This window comes from Elephas maximus, chromosome 8 (assembly GCF_024166365.1).
Source record: "Elephas maximus indicus isolate mEleMax1 chromosome 8, mEleMax1 primary haplotype, whole genome shotgun sequence".
Taxonomy (NCBI): domain Eukaryota; kingdom Metazoa; phylum Chordata; class Mammalia; order Proboscidea; family Elephantidae; genus Elephas; species Elephas maximus.
Genome location: NC_064826.1, coordinates 96700759 through 96721527, shown reverse-complemented (window position 1 = coordinate 96721527; position 20769 = coordinate 96700759). Strand labels below are relative to the sequence as shown.

The 20769-nt window shown below is 35.4% G+C and overlaps 1 protein-coding gene across 1 annotated transcript in view; it reads left to right on the top strand.

Moving 5' to 3' along the window:
- The window catches only part of DPY19L2 (dpy-19 like 2), a 118698-nt gene that overhangs the window by 28627 nt on the left and 69302 nt on the right, over positions 1 to 20769 (top strand). The window contains exons 6-11 of the mRNA XM_049893767.1: positions 2356 to 2449; positions 9017 to 9074; positions 10846 to 10937; positions 12215 to 12314; positions 19755 to 19832; positions 20575 to 20661. Of these exons, the coding sequence (XP_049749724.1) occupies positions 2356 to 2449; positions 9017 to 9074; positions 10846 to 10937; positions 12215 to 12314; positions 19755 to 19832; positions 20575 to 20661 (509 nt within the window). The remainder of the gene's footprint in view (positions 1 to 2355; positions 2450 to 9016; positions 9075 to 10845; positions 10938 to 12214; positions 12315 to 19754; positions 19833 to 20574; positions 20662 to 20769) is intronic.

Genomic DNA, 20769 nt, shown 5'->3' with positions numbered 1-20769 from the left:
TAGTCACTTCTATTTAAGACATTTGCAATCCAGCACTTTTAGAATCCAAATATAATGTTGTCCCTTGAAATTCTTATTCCAAGCCACGTATATCTATTCGCATAACATTTACACAGTTGTTTTTTCTTTATCTCTGTATGGTCTCCACAACCAAATTAGTTCCTATATTTTATAAACTCATTTGCAATAACCTTCAACATTTGGAATATATGCTGAGTCTATATTTCCCTTACTTTTTACTGATTCCCTCAGATGACCTTTATTATATCTGTAATAGTATTGAAAAGGGTTGTTTGAGGTGCAGTTTTACTTTTTACAAAATGAAGCAATTCAGAAAATGCCTCATAAAACAAAGAGACTCTTTGAGAACTTAACTAGAAGCTATAACCTTTATGAGGAAGAGAGAAAAAACCATATTGATTTTTAACTCTCCACTAAGTGATAGGTTAGTGTTGAGCATTGGGGACCAAGAAATGAACCAGGTAGACATGGGGCCTTACCTCATAGAATTTATGCTTTACAAGGGATTTTAGCAGTAACAACTGTGATGGATATTACAAATAAGAAAATACAGGTTGCTGAGGGTAGGAGTTGCTATGAGTCAGAATTGATTCAACAGCAGTGGGTTTTGGAGGGTAGGAGTAAGGGATGAAAAGTGTTTCAAGAATAGGGACCAACGTATTAGGCAAGAGGGACCTGAAGAAGATTAGAATTCTTGGAGCAGAGGCATAGAGAAGAAAAATGGTACGAAGTGATGCTGGGGATGTAAGCAGGGGCCAGATCATGAAGGGCCATACACTAGTTGAGGAGTTTTTACTTTAAGCATCAAAAAATTTTAACAGGTTTGCATTTTAACATGATTTTGGCAGTTGTAGAGGGCAAAAATGGGTTTAGAGAGCCAATAGGAAGCTATTATACTCTCTGCAAGTGATTACAGGAAGGATGACAGGGAAATTCATGGCTTTGAGATGTATTTTGCAGGTAGAATTTACAAGACTTGGTAATTGTTTAATGAGAGAAGTGAGGGCTTAAGGAATTTGTTATCTTTAAATGGTAAGAAGCATTTGAAAAGGATTAAGTTCAAATTGCTAAATTTCATTTTGGATGTATTCCTTTGAGGCACCTGTGAGACTTCCAAGTGGAGCTGTCAAGTGGCTACATGGGTATAAAAAAGCCCCCAAATCCAAAGCTATTGCTGCCGAATTGATTCCAACTCATAGCGGCCCTATAGAACAGAGTAGAGCTGCTCCATAGGGCTTCCAAGGAGCGGCTGGTGGATTTGAACTGCTGACCTTTTAGTTAGCAGCTGAATGCATCACCACTGCATCACCAGGGCTCCATATACATATAGGGGCAAGAAGAAAGATCTAGGCTGAATATACACTTGATGTCATCTGTAAGTAGATGATCATTGGAGCCATGGAAGTGAAAGAATTTCCATAAGAAAAATATGTAGCATGAGGAAGGAAGAGGGCTTATGACAGAGCATAAGGTGGTTCAGGAGCCCTGGTGGCGCAGTGGTTAACAGCTCGGCTGCTAACCAAAAGGTCAGCAGTTTGAATCCACCAGGTGCTGCTTGGAAACCCTGTGGGGCAGTTCTGCTCTGTCCTACAGTGTCACCATGAGTTGAAATTGACTCGACAGCAATGGGTTTGGTTTAAGGTGGTCCAACATTGAAAGGGTGCATAACAGAAGAGAAGTTACTAAAACAGACTAGAAAGGAGTGGTCAGAGAAGTAGGAGTCAGAAAGGCCAGCCTTCAGGTCTTGGCTCCCCTGTTATAGCTAAATAACTGATGGCGAGTTACTTAAGCGTTCGTTCTATGTTCAGTTTTCCCAATGATTCCAATCTTATGAATTTGTGTTGAGAATTATGTGAGGTATGATTGTTTATCATGCAGTAAATGCTACACACACACACGTACACACTGTATGGGATATATTAATGTTCCAGCTATACATAGTAATGATGGATCGAATAACTGGATCATCTCATATATACTAAAGCTGCTGCTTGAGATCGAAATCGTGTCTTACCTACCCTAGAGACTAGCAAAAGATAAAACTAATGTGACAAAATTTCCTGGAATTCATAAAGTGGCTCTACAGATAGTTCCAAATACTAAACAATAGCAGCATCACCTAAATAAATGCAAAGGCCCAACAAATCATTACATTATAATAATGCCTCCTATAAGGGGAAAGTATAAATGTAATTATTACAGAGAACAACAATCTGAAAAGCAAATACTTTCAGGAAATTCGTGAGCTCTTGTATAAAGTCCTGAGATAATTACATTCAATTGTGTTCTAGTCATTTATTCACTAAATACTGAATCATCTGTGTCTTTTCAAAGGATTGGGAGACCCTGCTTGCTTTTACGTTGGTGTGATTTTTATTTTAAATGGAATAATGATGGGATTGTTCTTCATATATGGTGCATACCTGAGGTAAGACGACTGTACTAAAAGATCTTTTAGTGAGCTTATAAGGACTGGCTTATGTTTGCAGATTAAATAAGAAGAATAATTAATCAGATTAATTAATTTATAGTAGCAGAGTTTGTGGATTTATTTTTCAGACGCTTAGCCAGTATCAGGTAACCTGACACTAGAGATGTCACTAAAATAATTATCTTGCCAACTGTTTTGGAAGATGAATATAGTGCTACCTTAAAAAGCTAGAAATACAAATACGATATGATCCAGCAAAAATAAGAGTCGTCACAGTAATAGACATATGCACACCCATGTTCATTGCAGCATTATTTACAGTAGCAAAAAATGGAAACAACCTAAGTGCGCATCAACAAATGAATGGATAAACACATTATGGTACATACACACAGTGGAACTCTAGGCAGCGATGAAGAATAATAATGAATATGTGAAACATCTCACAACATGGATAAACCTGGAGAGCATTATGCTGAGTGAAATAATCACAAAAGGGCAAATACTGTATGACACCACTATTATAAAAACTCATGAAAAGGTTTACACACAGAAAACAACAATCCTTGATGGTTGAGGGAGGGGAGGGGTGGGAAGGGAAAAACAGTAACTAAACAATAGATAAATGGTAACTTTGGTGAAGGATAAGACAGTACACAACACTGGGGAAGTCAGCACAACTTGACCAAGGCAAGGTCATAGAAGCTTCATAGACACATCCAAACTCCCTGAGGGACCGAATTACTGGGCCGAGGGCTTCTGAGAACCATGGTCTCAGGGGACATCTAGCTCAATTGGCGTAACAGTTTTTAAAGAAAATGTTCTACATCATACATGGGTGAGTAGCACCTGGGGTCTTAAAAGCTTGTAAACTTCCGTCTAAGATACTCCACTGGTCACACCCCATCTGGAGCAAGAGAAAAGACACAAGGAAAAGATTAGTCCAAAGGACTACCACAACTGTCACAGCCATCACCAGACTGTGTCCAGCACAACTAGATGATGCTAGGCCACCACCACCAACTGCTCTGACAGGGATCACAGTAGAGGATCCCAGACAGAGCTGGAGAAAAATGTACAACAAAATTCTAACTCAGAAAAAAAGGCCAGACTTACTGGTCTGACAGAGACTGGAAAACCCTGAGAGTATGGTCCCTGGACACCCTTTTAACTTAGTACTGAAGTCACTCCTGAAGTTCACCCTTCAGCCAAAAATTAAGCAGACTCATAAAAAAAAACAATAATACACATAGCTCAGCCACATATACGAGACTAAATGGGCACACTAGCCCAGGGGCAAGGAAGAGAAGGCAAGAGGGGACAGGAAAGCTGGAAGAGTGGAAATTGGGAACCCAAGGTCGAGAAGGGGAGAGTGTTGACATGTTGAAGGGTTGGCAAACAATGCCACAAAATAATATGTGTGTTAATTGTTTAATGAGAAACTAATTTGCTTTGTAAACCATCTAAATCACACACACAGATACACATACACATACCAAGTCCAGCCTAAGGCCATAAAATAATAATAAAGACTTCCTTTTTATCCTTGTGGGGATTTTTTTTTTTTCTTTTTAACTCATGAAGATTTCTTATCAGAGTGTTAAATGAAAATACTTTCAGTTCATGGGAAAATTATGAAACCTTAGAGGAGATCTTTGGTTGGCATTAGTAGCAGATTATTTCTAATTTTAGCCTCTGTAAATGTTAAACTGAGAAAGCAGTAAAAGAAAATGAATATCATTTGTGGTAGACACTTTAATTACTAGCCTGTCTTTTTTGATAAAAGTACCACCATGTTGTTTGTGATGTCAGTGTGCCCACTCTCAAGTGATTATGTTAATTATGACAACCACGTATCCTGCTTTCCCAGTCTCCATTGCACCTTCGGAAAGCCATATGAGCTAGTTCTAGTCAATGAAAAATGAGGGAAAGTCTGCTAGAGTTACATTGAAAAAAGCATTTCTTTTTCTCACAAAAGATTCTGCTGCCCCATTTCTGTTTCCTGACTGCTTTGAATTGCATATGATATCTGGAGCTGCAGCAGTTATCTTGTGACCATAAAGAACATAAAAATAGTAAATATATTTGTCCTAACATCTTTGTGCTGCTGAACCAATACCAACAGCCACTTATCTTTCCTTTTCTTGTTGAATGACATAATATTCATATTGCTTAAGCCACTTTTGTCAGGTTTTCTGTTTGTTACAAATGAATATATTCTTAACTGAATCATCAGTTTTCTTTACAATGTTATTCTCAACTGTACATTTAAAGTTAAAAATCTAGATTTAATCCCTCAACAAGTATTTATTTATTGATTTTTCATAGGGCTTATGTCTATGTGGAGGAGCCCTGGTAGTGCAGTTGTTAAATGCTCGGCTGCTAACTGAAAGGCCAGTGATTCGAACCCACCAGCTGCTCTGAGGGAGAAAGATGTGGCAGTCTGCTTCCATAAAGATTACAGCCTTGGAAACCGTATGGGGCAGTTGTACTGTGTCCTAGGGTCACTATGAGTTGGAATTGACTTGATGGCAATTTTTTTTTTTACATCTCTGTAGAAGCTAATAGTTATATAACTGCACTTTGTTTTATATAACACCCCTTGTTTTAGCAAATACATTCATTAACTAAACAGATATTACTGAATGCGTGCTATGACCAGGAGCACTATTCTGGATGCTGGGAATATAAAACAGTCTCTGTTCTCATGGAGTTTTCCAATGGAGATACAAAGACTAATAAGACAGACAAATTAATAGGAAAATACACAAAATATTTATGAACAGACACTTCTCAGAAGAGGGACTCCAAATGGCCAATAAACATATTGTAAAGTTGTCCACCATCATTAGTTATCAGGAAAGCACAAATTCAAATCACAAGATACCGTTTCATATCTACTAGATTGGAAAAGGAACTTTCATCCACCAAAGGTGGATACATAAATTAGTACAACTATTTTGGGAAACTGTGTATTACTTAGTAAAGTTGAAGATGTAGATACTCTATGACTCAACAATTCCAATTTAAAGTTTATACCGTATTTTTACACAATAACATGCTCTGTCTACTTTTGTTTGCCAACCTCTCCCTCCCCCGTGAGGTATTTTCATCAGTGCTGTGTGCTAATTTTTTTTACAGCAACCTGTAAAAAATTGGGCATAACTGCCCTTGTGAAAATGCCTCCAGGGGGAAGGAAGCTGGTATTATATTTGCATAAAAATAGAGTATTGCTAGGAAACTCTTGCATACATAAACTAGGAATTTTGCATGATAATATAGCAACATTGTTTATAATAATTCCAAACTGGAAACAACCCAAATATCCATCAATGGAAAAATGAATACATTATGGTTTATTAATAAAGTGGACTACTTTACAGCAATGAGAATGAATGAACTACAGCTACACACATTGCTATGGGCTAATCTTACAATGTTGAATGAATGAAGCTAGGCACCAAAGGAAAAAAAAAATCACATACTTCCATATGTCTAAAGGTTTAAAACACATGAAACTAAATGATACTGTTTTATATGTATATATGAAAAAAAAAAAAAAAAGCCAGACCTGTTGCTGTTGAGTCGATTCTGACTTATAGAGACCTTATAGGACAGAGAAGAACTGTCCTACAGGACTTCCAAGGAGCAGCTGGTGAATTCGAACTGCTCATCTCTTTTTAGCAACCAAGTTCTTAATTAGAGTGCCACCAGGGCTCCATAGGTATAGAGTGGTGATTATATTAATAATCACAGAAATCAGGGCAGTGGCTGTCTTGGGGATGACGTGATTTCAAACCATGTGGTATCTCCTTGTTCTCTTCGAACGACTGCCTCTTGGTCTATGTACAGGTTCCACATGAGCACAATTAAGTATTCTGGAATTCCCATTCTTCACAATGTTATCCATAGTTTATTATGATCCACACAGTTGAATGCCTTTGCATAGTCAGTAAAACACAGGTAAACATCTTTCTGGTATTCTCTATTTTCAGCCAAGGTCCATCTGACATCAGCAATGATATTCTTCATTCCATACCCTTTTCTGAATCAGCTCAAATTTCTGGCAGTTCCCTGTCAATGTACTGCTGCAACTGCTTTTGAATGATCGTCAGCAAAATTTTACGTATGTGTGATATTAATGATATTATTCCATAATTTTCGTATCCTGTTGGATCACCTTTCTTTGGAATGGGCACAAATCCAGTTCTCTTCCAGTCAGTGGCCAGGTAGCAGTCTTCTAGATTTCTTAGCATAGATGAGTAAGTGCTGCGTCCATTTGTTGAAACATCTCAGTTGGTATTCTGTCAATTCCTAAAACCTTGTTTTTCACCAATATCTTCAGTGCAGCTTGGACTTCTTCCTTCAGTACCGTTGGTTCTTGATCATAACGCTACCTCCCAAAATGTTTGAAATCAACTAATTCTTTCTGGTACAGTGACTCTGTGTATTCGTTCCATCTTCTTTTGATGCTTCCTGCATCATTTGATATTTTTCCCCGTAGAATCCTTCAATAGTGCAACTCAAGGCTTGAATTTTTTCTTCAGTTCTTTCAGCTTGAGAAACGCCGAGCATATTCTTCCCTTTTGGTTTTCTAACTCTAGGTCTTTGCATCTATCATCGTAATACTTTACTCTGTCTTCTCAAGCTGCCCTTTTAAATCTTCTGTTTAGCTCTTTTCATTATTTCTTTGATTCACTTTAGCTACTTTATGTTCAAGAGCAAGTTTCAGAGTCTCTTTTAACATCCATTTTGGTCTTTTCTTTCATTTCTGTCTTTTTAATGACCTCTTGCTTTCTTCATGTATGATGTACTTGCTGTCATTCCACAACTCATCTGGTCTTCAGTCATTAGTGTTTAATGAATCAAATCTATTTTTGAGATGGTTTCTAAAGTCAGGTGGAATATACTCATGGTCATACTTTGACTCTCATGGATTTGCTCTAATTTTCTTTGGCTTCAACTTGAACTTGGCATATGTGCAACGGATAGCCTGTTCCACAGTTGGCCCCTGGCCTTGTTCTGACTGATGATATTGAGCTTTGCCATCATCTCTTTCCACAGATGTAGTCAGTTTGATTCCCGTGTATTCCATCTGGTGAGGTGCACATGTATAGTTGCCATTTCTGTTGGTGAAAAAAGGCATTTGTAACCAAGAAGTCATTGGTCTTGCAAAATTCTGTTGTGGGATCTCTGGCTTTGTTTCTGTCACCAAGGCCATATTTTCTAACTACTTCCTACTACTTATTTGTTTCCAGCTTTCACATTCTAATCACCAGCAATTATCAATTCATCTTGATTGCATGTTTGATCATGTTTGGAACTAACTTGGAAGGTAGATATTCCATTTCTGTTATTTAGTGGTTAACCATAAATGTTAACATGTGCATCTAACTTAATAAAGGTTTAAATGAATTGATATTTTCTCCTTCTTCTGAACAATGCAAGAAATTTCAAAACTCTTTTTAACTCGAAACACCTGTCCCATCTTTTATGTTATTACCTATTTTAGTTTCATACCTACTCCTTCTATCCCTTCCTAGCAGTCACTGTTACTGTTTTATGTTGTCAAATCTTTAGATTTATTCACGCTTTCCCAGTTTCTTGCTTCTCATACCTTCCTTTTTTCAAATTCTTCCGTTTTGAAGTGCATCCTTTGACTTTCCTTTAGTGAAAGTCTGTTGGTGGTAAATCTTTTACTTTCCATTAACCTTTCTTCTGCTTCTTTTGTTACTGGTTTGTGTGTGTGCGTGGTCTTTTGTTTTTTTATTCATTCCTTCTTTCCTTCATTTGTTCAACCAATATTAACTGTCTTCCATGTGTGAAGCTGGGAATACAACAATGAACAAGACAAAGTACCTGTTTTCATGGCGCTTAGAATGTGGTGGACTAGGGAAGTGAGGTGTGAAAGGAAGTGTGTAGGGAGGTATTAAAACACTTCATAAATGTGGGTCTGAGTATCTGTGTTCACAAACACAAAGGAAAGGGCAGTTTTACTAAATGATTTTTTGATGATTATCAGCTATCCTTGGTCATTCTTTATCTTTTACATTGTTGCTTCTTTGGGACTGAAAGAATCTTTGCAGTAGTTTAGATTATTCTAAGTTTCTGCTAAATGACATCGTTAGACACTTTTCTTCATGTCTCAGACACATAAGTCCGATGTCAAAAGACAAAACATTTCATCCATTGGAAATATTTAAGAATGTGGTTTTCTTCCTTTGGGGATATTCAAAGAATGAAGTGCTGATAAATTTGTTAAAAATAATTTTATGTTCACACTTAGAAAATACTTTAAATATAACAAATTATAAAATAAGAATAAGATATTATTGAAATAAAATAATATAAAAATAGGAATTACTTTGTATGTACACTTTGTATGCTTGCACATTCCAGTGTAGAACATTCACTGTATGAGTACATTTGAAATGTTTATTAATATTTTATATGGTTTAATACTATACTGTTTTAAATACAGAAAATTGATTTTAAATTCTTGAAATAATTTTGTGAAAAAATATATTTTACATGAATTATGATTTACACAATTTTTTTTCACAGTGGGACTCAACTAGGAGGTCTAATCACAGTACTGTGCTTCTTTTTCAATCACGGAGAGGTTTGTTTTCTAGAGGATAATTATTAAGAAATGGGAGGGGCTGTACAGGAACAAGAAATATACTCAACAAAACAGTATACAATTTATGTAATTGCATATTACTTATGGCTTCACAAAATTTTATAGAACCTTGTGTTGTAAGTTGATATTTTAATCATGTTGATCTATAGCTTTACATTATAACTGGAGTTTATAACATGACACATATTGTCTGTTTTTTAGTAAATATGTACATATACATACACACACACATACACACCTGTACATTGTATAGAAAAAAAAAATTCTTGGTGAGTTCAGGCACTTTATGTACATTATGTCATTTACTTCTTTGAGGGGTAGATGTTGTTATCCTCACTGTACAAGTTGTGAAGTTGAAATTTAGAGAGGTTAAGTTAACGTATCAAAGTTCCCACATTCGCTACATGAGGAAGCTGGGTTTACCATCTACATCTGTCTGCCCTAAAATCTAGCTTCCTTACATTACATCATGCTGCCTTTTCAATAACATAAAGTGCTGAACCTAAAATAGAAAGTATCTTACTAATTCAGCCCAGTTGGAACAACGGCCCCCTTAAAAAGAGCTCATTGAAACTTATTTAGACTCAGTGAATTCATTCAACAAACACTGAGTGTATACCATGTGCCAGGCTCTGTTAGATGCTGAGGACGTGGCAGTGAACAAGGGAGAGACAATCTGACTGCTACCTTCTAGAAGCAAAATATGTAAAAAGTTTTAACACAGGTTATGTAGGTTAGAATATCCTTTTTAATCCATTACAACTGGGAAAAGTAGATACTTGGTTAATTTTTTTAAAACCAGAGAGGAGAGTCAAAAATGATACATAGAATATCTTAAATATATTATTTTAACTTAAAGCAAACAAAGGCATAGCCATTCACCAGTGTGTTGATGTAAAGACAGGGCCTTTTCTTTGAGTATGCCAGATGACTGGCATTACGAGTTGTCTTTCTTATGCATGCCATAATTAATCTTCCAAAGTTTACAGTTTTGGTTTCTTGGAAGAGGAGCAATAACCTTCAAGTCACTTGGAGAATAAGAGTTTTTTCTTTCTAGAATGTAGGATTTTTGATATAAAAGTTTTATAATGCTCATGTCCCTTGGAAACAAATCAGCTTTAAAGTTTGTATGGAAATTTAACTGATACTTTCATTACATGTATCATTTCAGCAATTATCAAATTCTGATAGTTGTTTAAAATTTAGTTAACTCATTTAAGTGTATATTTCACAAATTCAGAGACAGTCGTAACTGCTTATAATTTACATCTCTACCCCTTTGAACTTGTAAATTATGAACTTTCTTGTTGGTTGCAAATGCCCTAGGTGACATTTCTTTAGCTATTTACTAAACATGGGCATGTATGTGTCCCAAAGCCCTAGGATGATAGGATTAGACCTGCAGGGCTACAACCAAGAATTGTAAACCTGGTTTTTCATCCTAGATTCCTCACAGCCAGCATACCTACCGTTTTATTTGTCCCTTTGGCATGCTTATGCTTTGTCTGAAGTATCTCTGACTTGTTTCTATATTTACTAGTTGATAGCTAGTTCATGGCTCTGTACTTAATGGTTGTGTGCCTGTCTCTAAGACAGCCCCCCAAACTGAGAAGCAATGCCAGGGCATTCAGAAATAGAATCTAATGGGCCTAGTAATAGAACTATTAAGACCAGCTCACCCACGATTTTTAAATTAATAGTGTTTATTATCATGGAGCATGCCGTGAAGTAAGCATTTTACTGATTTCAGGCTACGCGGGTGATGTGGACACCACCTCTCCGGGAAAGTTTTTCGTATCCATTTCTTGTACTTCAAATGTACTTTTTAACTTATATCCTCAGGTAATTTTGATTTATAAAACAATGTTAAATACATTTTAAGCTAAGTTTCATGAACTGTGCTTCAGCCTATTAAGTCATAATTGCCAAATTTAGGTCCTTTATGCTTTGAATTATTTTAAAAATAAACTGAGTAGTATCTAGTTAAGAAAAATCATCTTAAAAAATAATCTAAAATTCACTGTGTAAAAATTGCTTTCCAGGCAGTTGTCAAGGATATAGGTTTTAGATAACTATATTATGTTTTAGTAAATCAGAATTTATGTTCATGCATATTTTATAAAGATTTAAATGTTTTTGAGAAACTGTTTTTTTCCCCCTCCAAGCTTATGTACCACAGTACTCATTGTCTCCAACCTATGGTTTTGAAGGAGCACTAATGTATGCACCATAAAAAAAAAATATGTCCTGTGCTCAAATGAATAGATACGGAGTTTGTACTTATGAGGCATTGCTGAACTACTGATGTTGCTAGCAATTCAAACAGAATTTCTTCTCATTGTTTTTTGTTGGACACATTTTTGTTTGGGATTCAGTTAATCAGCATTGCAGAAATTTAAGAGGTCTGAGAAATGAATGAACAAGTGAGTGAATGAATGAATGAACAAATAACTACCATATTTTTACACAAATAATGAGTACCTTATACATTTGTTTGCCAACCACTCCTTCCCCCAACGAGGTATTTTCGTAAACACACCATGCTATTTTTTTTCAAAATACTCTAAATAACTTTACCATGAAATAAATTTCATAGCATGTTAGAAAAATTTCTTACTGAGTGGAATGTTGATCACTGCCTCCTTCCAAACTCTCAGGGAACCTTGTACTTCAATTACTAGTACCTTTCAGATTCTGCAGTGCCTGCATCTGGAATCACTTAACACATACCAATCTTTAATTCTTGTAGCCCTATGAAGTGCTTACCTTAAATGATTATGAAAATTTATTTTCTTACCTTCCTCCTGGAGTATTAAGTTTCTAATGTTCTGCATATTTAAATGAGAACAAATTTTTATATTTAAGATATTTTATTAACTGCTAAATTAGACACTTTATTGTATTTAAAGCAGAATTTTGATTTGTTTTATTCTAGACATTTTTATAATCCCAATATTTAAAATTTTTTTTAATGAACTTTTAGAAGCTAACTATACTTTGTTATATTATATGAAAGTTAATGCAATCATTTAAATTTTATCATTTTGCAATTAGTCTTTCTGTTCAGTGATAGGCTATTTTTATATTAAAATTTATTGGTATAATTTTTCTCTATCAAGGACCTCGAACATTCATAGAAAATATTACATTGCACTCTGTCTTTCCAATGTTGCCTTTATGCTTCCCTGGCAATTTGCTCAGTTTATACTATTTACACAGGTAAGATGATTTTAAACTAATTTAAGTTGAATGTAAGGTGTGCTTGGTTATTTACATAGAAGTTTTAAAATGTGATTACATTTATGTCCTAAAAGAATTTCAAAATACGAAATAATTTTGAAGTTAACATAAATGTATGATTTTAAAAAACCATTATACAATGCCATATTCTACTAGTGTATGTTTAGTCACATCAATATACTTATGATCAACATGTAAAAGATTTTTCTGTCATTTTTATTCATCATTTATTCTTGCTTGCTCTTGAAATAATATCTGTACATCTACCTGTAGATTTTTCTTTTGCATTAGGAATCCATCTGGGTGCCAAGGTACAAAGCGAGCTAAGGGCCAATCCTACTTTTCATGGTAGATTTCTGCTTATAGTGTAGCTAGATGTTGGCCATCTTGCCAGAAGAGCAGAATCTTACAGGGCACCATTTCCCAGAGCTTTAAACATCATGTTGATTACATAAATTGAGGCCGTATCATGTTTTTCGAAAAAACTAAGTAACTAATGGTAAGAAACTGCACTCGAGAAGGGGCAGGGAAGGTAAAGAGACAATTTCAGTGAAATTTGAAATTTTATGATGCTACGATTTTATTAGAGCTTTCTGCCTAACTAACCAGCACTGAGTCACTATACCAAAAAGAATTGGCCGACTTTCAACCATTTCAGCAGGTAGTATATGATCAGAAACCGATGGTACTAAAGGAAGAAGTCCAAGCTGCATGGAAGGCATTGGTGAAAAACAAGGCCCCAGGAATTGATGGACTATCAATTGAGATGTTTCAACAAATGGATGCAGTGCTGGAAGTGCTCACTCATCTATGCCAAAAAATTTGGAAGACAGCTACCTGGCCAACTGACTGGAAGAGATTCATATTTGTGCCTATTCCCAAGAATTTTTATCGACTATGCAAAGTCATTCGACTGTGTGGATTATAACAAATTATCAATAACATTGCAAAGAATGGGATTTCCAGAACACTTACTTGTGCTCATAAGGAACCTGTATATAGATCAAGAGGCTGTTGTTTGAACAGAACAAGGGGATACTGTGTGGTTCAAAGTCAGGAAAGGTGTGCGTCAGGGTTGGATTCTTTTGCCATATCTATTCAATCTGTATGCTGAGTAAATAACCTGAGATGCTGGACTATATGAAGAAGAACGGGGCATCAGGATTGGAGGAAGACTCATTAACAACCTGCATTATGCAGACTACACACCCTTGGCTGCTGAAAGTGAAGAGGACTTGAAGTACTTACTGATGAAGATCAAAGACTACAGCCTTCAGTATGGATTACACCTCAACATAAAATAAAAATCCTCACAACTGGAGCAATAAGCTGCATCATGATAAACAGAAAAGATTGAAGTTGTCAAGGATTTCATTTTACTTGGATCCACAATCAATACCCATAGAAGCAACAGTCAAGAAATCAAAAGATGCAATGAATTTGGCAAATCTGCTGCAAAAGACCTCTTTAAAGTGTTGAAAAGCAAAGATGTCACCTTGAAAACTAAGGTATACCTGACCCAAGCCATGGTATTCTCAATCACCTCATATACATGTGAAAGCTGGACAATGAATAAGGAAGACCAAAGAAGAATTCTGATGCCTTTGAATTGTAGTGTTGGCAAAGAATGTTGAATATACCACGGACTGCCAAAAGTTCGAACAAACCTCTCTTGGAAGTACAGAAGGAATGCTCCTTAGAAGCAAGGGATGGCAGGACTACATCTTACATACTTCGGAAGTGTTATCAGGAGGGATCAGTCCCTGGAGAAAGACATCATGCTTGTTAAAGTAGAGATACAGTGAAAAAGAGGAAGACCCTCAAGGAGGTAGATTGACACTGTGGCTGCAACAATGGGCTCAAGCATAACAATGATTGTGAGGAGGGTGCAGGACTGGGCAGTATTTCATTCTGTTGTATATAGGGTCATGGTGAGTAAGAACTGACTCCATGGCACCTAACAACAACAACAAGCCAGCACTGATAAATAATGCTGTTCCAAATAGGCAATGAAGAACTGTTCCAGGAAACCTCTTGCTTTGAGTTGACTGCAAAGAATTAATTATAACCTCAACTGAATTTGTGCTGCATGTTTATGTACTTCTCTTTGCTTTGTTTCCTTATAGTTGACCCCTTTCAGGTTTTAACACAAATTATTCTGTGGTTTTCATTATTTGTGAATGCCAACATAGTAGAATTGCTTTTTAAAAATAATACTGTATCGTGGTTTTGGTGAAATTTTACACAGCAAATTAGGGTTCCCATTTGACAATTTCTACACTAATTGTTCAGTGACATTAGTTATATTTTCCACATCATGTCAACATTCTGTTTGTGTTCTGATCGTTCCATTTCCAGCACTCTAATATCTCTGTCTCCCTTATTTTCTCATCTTTGCTTTAGAGTGATGGTTGACCTTGTGGTCTCATAAAGATTTTTTTTTTTTGATTGGTACACCATACTCTAAGGGAAATATTCTTTATTTTGTGTGCCAATCTGTTATTTCGCTAAAAGGTGACCTTAAGGGATAGTTTTGGTTCAAGGTTCGAAGAGTATCTCAGGGTAATAGTCTCAGGAAGTCCTCTAGTCTTAACAGGTCCAGTAAGTCTGTCTGAGCTTTTTAAGAATTTGAGTTCTGTCAAATTCTCCCATTCTAGGAGAGTCCATCTGTTGTGGCCCTGATTAGAACAGTCAAAAGTGGTAGCCAGGTGCCATCTAGTTCTTCTGGTTTCAGGTTAGATGAACAGTGGCTTGTATAGGCTATTAGCCATGTAGACTAGTTTCTTCTCTGAGATAGTAGAATTGATTTTTAATGAGCGTCCCTTCAGTGCAAGCAAACTTATTAATCCAGTGGTATTGATGAAATTGCTCAAGAAGTTCTTTGGTAAATTTGATATTGCCTTAATGATTTTCTAGCCTTTGAAAGTATGCACTAGAATTTTAGTTTTCTTAACTAATGTGTAGAGTTTTGTTTGTATCTATATATTTTTGTTATAAATGTATAGCCCACTCTCATTTTTTCGTGATAACAGTGTGTCATGGATTGAATTGTGTCCCCCCAAAACACCTTAGCTTAGCTGAGCCATGAGTCCCAGTATTGTGTGATTGTCCACCATTTTATGTGATTTCCCTATGTGTTGTAACTCGTATCACTATGATGACATGAGATGGATTAGTGGCAGTTATATTGATGAGATATACAAGATTAGATAGTGTCTTAAGCCAATCTCTTTGAGATATAAATGAGAGAAGCAAGCAGAGAGATGTAGGGACCTCACACCACCAAGAAGGCAGCGTTGGGACCAGAGCGCATCCTTTGGACCTGAGGTTCCTGCACTGAGATGCTCCTAGACCAAGAGAAAACTGATGACAAGGACCTTCCTCCAGAGCCATCGGAGAAAGCCTTTCCCTGGAGCCAGCACCCTTAATTTGAACTTCTAGCCTATTGGAGTATGAGAGAATAAACTTCTCTGTGTTAAAACCATCCACTTGTGGTACTTCTGTTATAGCAGCACTAGATGGCTAAAACACAGTGGAATAACTCAAAGTTATTTTTCAGTGATTATTGCAAGATTTTAGTCTCGATTATATTTTTCATAGATTAAAATTAGTCAGTGTTTCTTAAACACATTATCCTAAAAATACAGGTGAAGGAGTCAAGGATTGGCTGTACTTTAAAGGAAAAACATATTGGAGACAATCATAGAAACCTAGAATGTTTAGAGGGATAACTTTATCACTCTAAATAATAACAGTAAGACATTATCATTCTAAGGCACCCCCTAAAGCACTGGAGTGACTTAATTTTGGTGACTGATTAGATTTTAAATTGTTATGTTTTCTATTTTTATTGTATTTTTGTTAGGAATTTCAAGGCATATAGGAGATATTGTTGGGACAAAGGAAAGTGAAAGGAATAATTGTAGAAAAGAGATTGGAAAATCAAAAAAATATTGAACCTTAAACAACCAATGGGTCAAAGAAGAAATGAAAAGGGAAACCAGAAAATATTTAGAGACCAATGAAAATGAAAGCACGTCATATCCAAACATTAGATGCAGGGAAGGCAGTGCTTAGAGGGAAATTTATAGCTGCAAATGCCTACCTAAAAAAGGAAGGAAGATCTCAAATCAATAACTTAACTTTATAACTTGAAGAACTAGAAAAAGAAGAGCAAACTAAGCCAAAAGCTGCAGAAGGAAGAAACTAACAAAAACTAGAGCAAAGATAAATGAATTAGAGGATGGAAAAACAATAGAGAAAACCAATACAGGTAGTTACCAGAGCGAGAGAAGGAAATGGGGAGTTACTGCTGAAGGGGTGTTAAGTTTCTGATGGGGTGATGAAAAAGAAACGGAAATGCATAATGGTGATGGTTGTACTACGTGGTGAATGTAATTAATGTTACAGAATTATACATATAAAAATGGTAGAAATGGCAAATGTTATATATGTATTTTCCCACAATAAAATTTTTAAAAATAATAAATTTTTTAATTAAAAAAAAGTAAAAAATCATTTCTAATAAAATCTTGAAGTAAAACAAGAATAAAAAAAAGTATTGAGAAATTAGCAATGCAAATTATTTCCGGAAGAGAGAGTATTGACACACTTACACAAAACTAAGTATCAAGATAGTTTTCTTTCTTTATATACTGATTCCTAATTTGGGGTACATAATAAGGTCATGTCCCTTTTAATATTTAAATCAAAATGACTCCAAGCCTCCATCATCCTTGTGGTGAAAATATTTTCTTCCATCCTTGGAGTTTCTGTTCCTATGATAAGCCCATCGGGGTTTGTTTGAACCAAGCATCAGTATTAGGTGTTACAGCACTAGGTGGATAGTACTAGCCTCACCTCTGGAGCCAGAAATCTCACTGCTTTAATCTGGAGGATTCCATAGCCATCAGGAATTCTTGGATGTACAGTGCAAGCCACCACCCTGCTGTTACTGCTAAAACCTATGGCTTGCTGTTGCTGATGAAGCCTGAGTCATCTGAAAAGATTTGTCATGGCTGCTGCTTCTCCTCCCTTTTGTGTCTGAAAAGCCAGTCCCTATTGTTCTTTTATGCTAAATCGGTGTGCTAAAGGATTAATAAAACCTTTTCCCCCTTCTGTATGAGATTTTGATCTGTAGTTAACTATATAGTTCACAAATAAGTGAAAGTTAAACAACACAGTATTAAACAACCAATGGGTCAAAGAAGAAATCACAAGGGAAATTAGAAAATACTTAGAGATGAATGAAAATGGAAGCACAACATAGCAAAACTTATGAGATGCAGCAAAGGTAGTGCTCATAGGGAAATTTATAACTGTAACTGCCTTCATTAGAGAAGAAAAAAGATTGCAAATCAGTAACCTAACAATACACCTTGAAGAACTAGAAAAAGAAGAGGAAACAAGGCCCAAAGCTACCACAAGTAAGAAAATAATGAAGATTTGAGAGAAGATAAATGAAATAGAGAATAGAAAAACAATAGAATCAAACCAAAAGTTGGTTCTTTAAAAAGATCAATAAAATCAAATAACATTTAACTACAGTAATAAGAAAAAAGAGACAGAGAAAGAGAGAGAGACAAATAACTAAAATCAGAATGATAGTGTAGACATTTCTACAGACCTGAGATAAAAAGAATTATAAGAGAATGCTATGAACAACTGTATGCCAACACATTAGATGCTCTAGATGAAAGGGACTAATTCCTAGAAATAGAAAAATTACCTAAATTGACTCAAGAAGAAATTGAAAATCTCAACAGGCCTATAAGAAGTAAAGAGATTGAGTCAGTAATCAAAAACGTCCCAACAAAGAATTCAGGTGTCCCCACTGCTGAATTCTACCAAATATCTAAAGAATAGTTAACACCAACCCTTCTCAGACTCTTCCAAAAATTACAAGAGGAGAGAGCACTGCTTAACTCATTCTATGAGGTCAGCATTACCCTGATATCAAAGTGTGTAATAAAGACAACACAAGAAAACTATAGACCAACATCCTTTATGAACATAGATGTAAAAATCCTTAACAAAATACTGACAAACCAAATACAATAGCATACTAAAGGGCTTATACACTACGACCAAGTAGATTTGTCCTATGAAGGCAAGAGTGGTTCAGCATAAAGTCAATCAGTGTAATATGCCACATTAATAGAATGAAGGGGTGGGGAAAGCCCATATGATCCATGTGAATTGATGCAGAAAAGGCATTTGAGAAAATCCAACAGATGTTCATGGTGAAAAATGCTCAACAAATTAGAAATAAAAGTGAACTTCCTCGACATAATAAAGAGCATTTATGGAAAAGGTGTTTACAGCTAAATCATACTCAGTGGTGAAAAATTGAAAGCTTTCTCCCTGAAATCAGGAATGAGCCAAGGATGTTATTGTCACCATTGCTATTCAATGTTGTACCGGAAGTTCTAGCCAGGGCAGTTAGGTGAGAAAAATAAAGAAAAAGGCATCCAAATAGGATAGGAGGAATTTCTTTATCAATTGAGATGATCATGTGTGGAATTTTTTCCTTTGTTCTATTAATGTGGCATATTACATTGATTTTCTTATGTTGAACCACTTTTGCATTCCACAAGAAAGTTACTGGAGCTAATAAATGAGCTCAGCAAAGTTACAGCATACAAGATCAACATGCAAAAATCAGTTCTGTTTCTATACATCTGTAGTAAACAACTTAAAAAGGAAATTAAATCAATTTTATTTACAGTAGCATCTCAAAGGAATAAATTTAATCAAGGAGATGAAAGACTTCTACACTGAAAACTATAAAACATTGCTGAAAGGAATTAAAGAAGACCTAAATACCTGGAAAGACATTCTGTGATCATGGATTGGAAGACTTAATATTGTTAAGATACAGTATTACCCAGAATAATCTACAGATTCACCGTAATCCCATGCACCGTTTTGCTATTATTCTATCCCTGGTTCACTCTTATTCCTAGAATGTAGCCATTTGAGGCCCTAAACCAAAGCCTGGGGGTTCACCAGGGATCCCCTTTTTGGCATACCCTGTTAAATCTGTTGAAAGCTCTGCCCAGCTTGTCAGTCTGCCAACTACATCTAATAAAACTGGAAGTCATCTGCCTCTACTGGAATTGACAGATACCTCTGGGAGAAAATAACCCAAAATGGTATGCTCACCACTGTAAATTCCCACTTTTTTCCCTGGTCTTAGCTTCATAATTCTTTATTGCCTTGTTACTCATCTGTGGCTTTCATGCAGATAATTGTCTTAGCTATTTTAGTTGTTAATGGGAAGGTTGATTCAAATTACTTTGGTTCAAATTACAATTATTGAAAATAAAACTCTCCTCTTATATTTACTTTTTTTATGAATAGTGAAGTATATGCTTTCTACATTTTTTTCACTTTTGCTTTTTTATATATTTTTTTCAGATAGCCTCATTATTTCCCATGTATATTGTGGGGTACATTGAGCCATACAAATTTCAGAAGATCATTTATATGAACATGGTAACATTTTTAATATTTATAAGCAAAATATTAAAATAAATTCTCATAGTTTTTAAAACAGAACTGACCCTGTTTTAAGGGGTGCCTTTTCTTTGATAGTATACACTATATATAATGGTAATGATATCCAGAAAAGAAAGACTGGAAATGCACATTATAGGTATATTATAACTGAAGATTGTATTTTCAAATAGAGTGTAGATGTATTGTACTCTAAAACTTTCATTATGTTTTATTTATTATTTATTTCACTTATTTTGAAACTTCCTTTTCTCCCTAAAGGGGGAGGTTTTTAACACTTTGCATGGGCATGCCACTCTGCAGTGGAGTTTCATGTTGTTGCAGTTTTGTTTTTAGTTTCCAAACACATCTTCCTGACAACACACAAGAGACTAATAAGTAAAGCTTCACAAGTGATGGCAATCCTCTGTAATCCAACAAAAATAATAATGAGAAAACAGTTCTCACTAAGTTTTCCTTGTTATATTACTACATTCTTGAAACAACAGAGGTTTTCCTTTTTGTTTTGTTTTGTTTTGTTTTGTTTGTGCTAACTAGCAGATAGAGAAAAGAAATTCTGCTATGTGGAATTTATAGTCTTGACTTTTCATACTTAGAAACTGTTAGTGAGTTGAAATTCTGTCGCTGTTTGACCAAGATCTATTAGCCTTCTTTATGCAAAATATGCATTTTCCTATGTACCTAATAACTATAAAATGTGTTTGTTTTCTTCATTTTGCAGATTTCAGTTCTCCTTTGTTTCATTTTAATGTTTGGAAATCCAATGTATTTATCTTCTTACTATTCATCATCTTTGTTAATAACATGGGTAAGTGTTAAGCTTGTGAAAAAACATTTTTTTAATCTGTAATGTTTCAAGCTTACTTTGTAGGATTGAAATTGTTGTTTTGTGTATCACTCTGGGGTGTAATGCCTG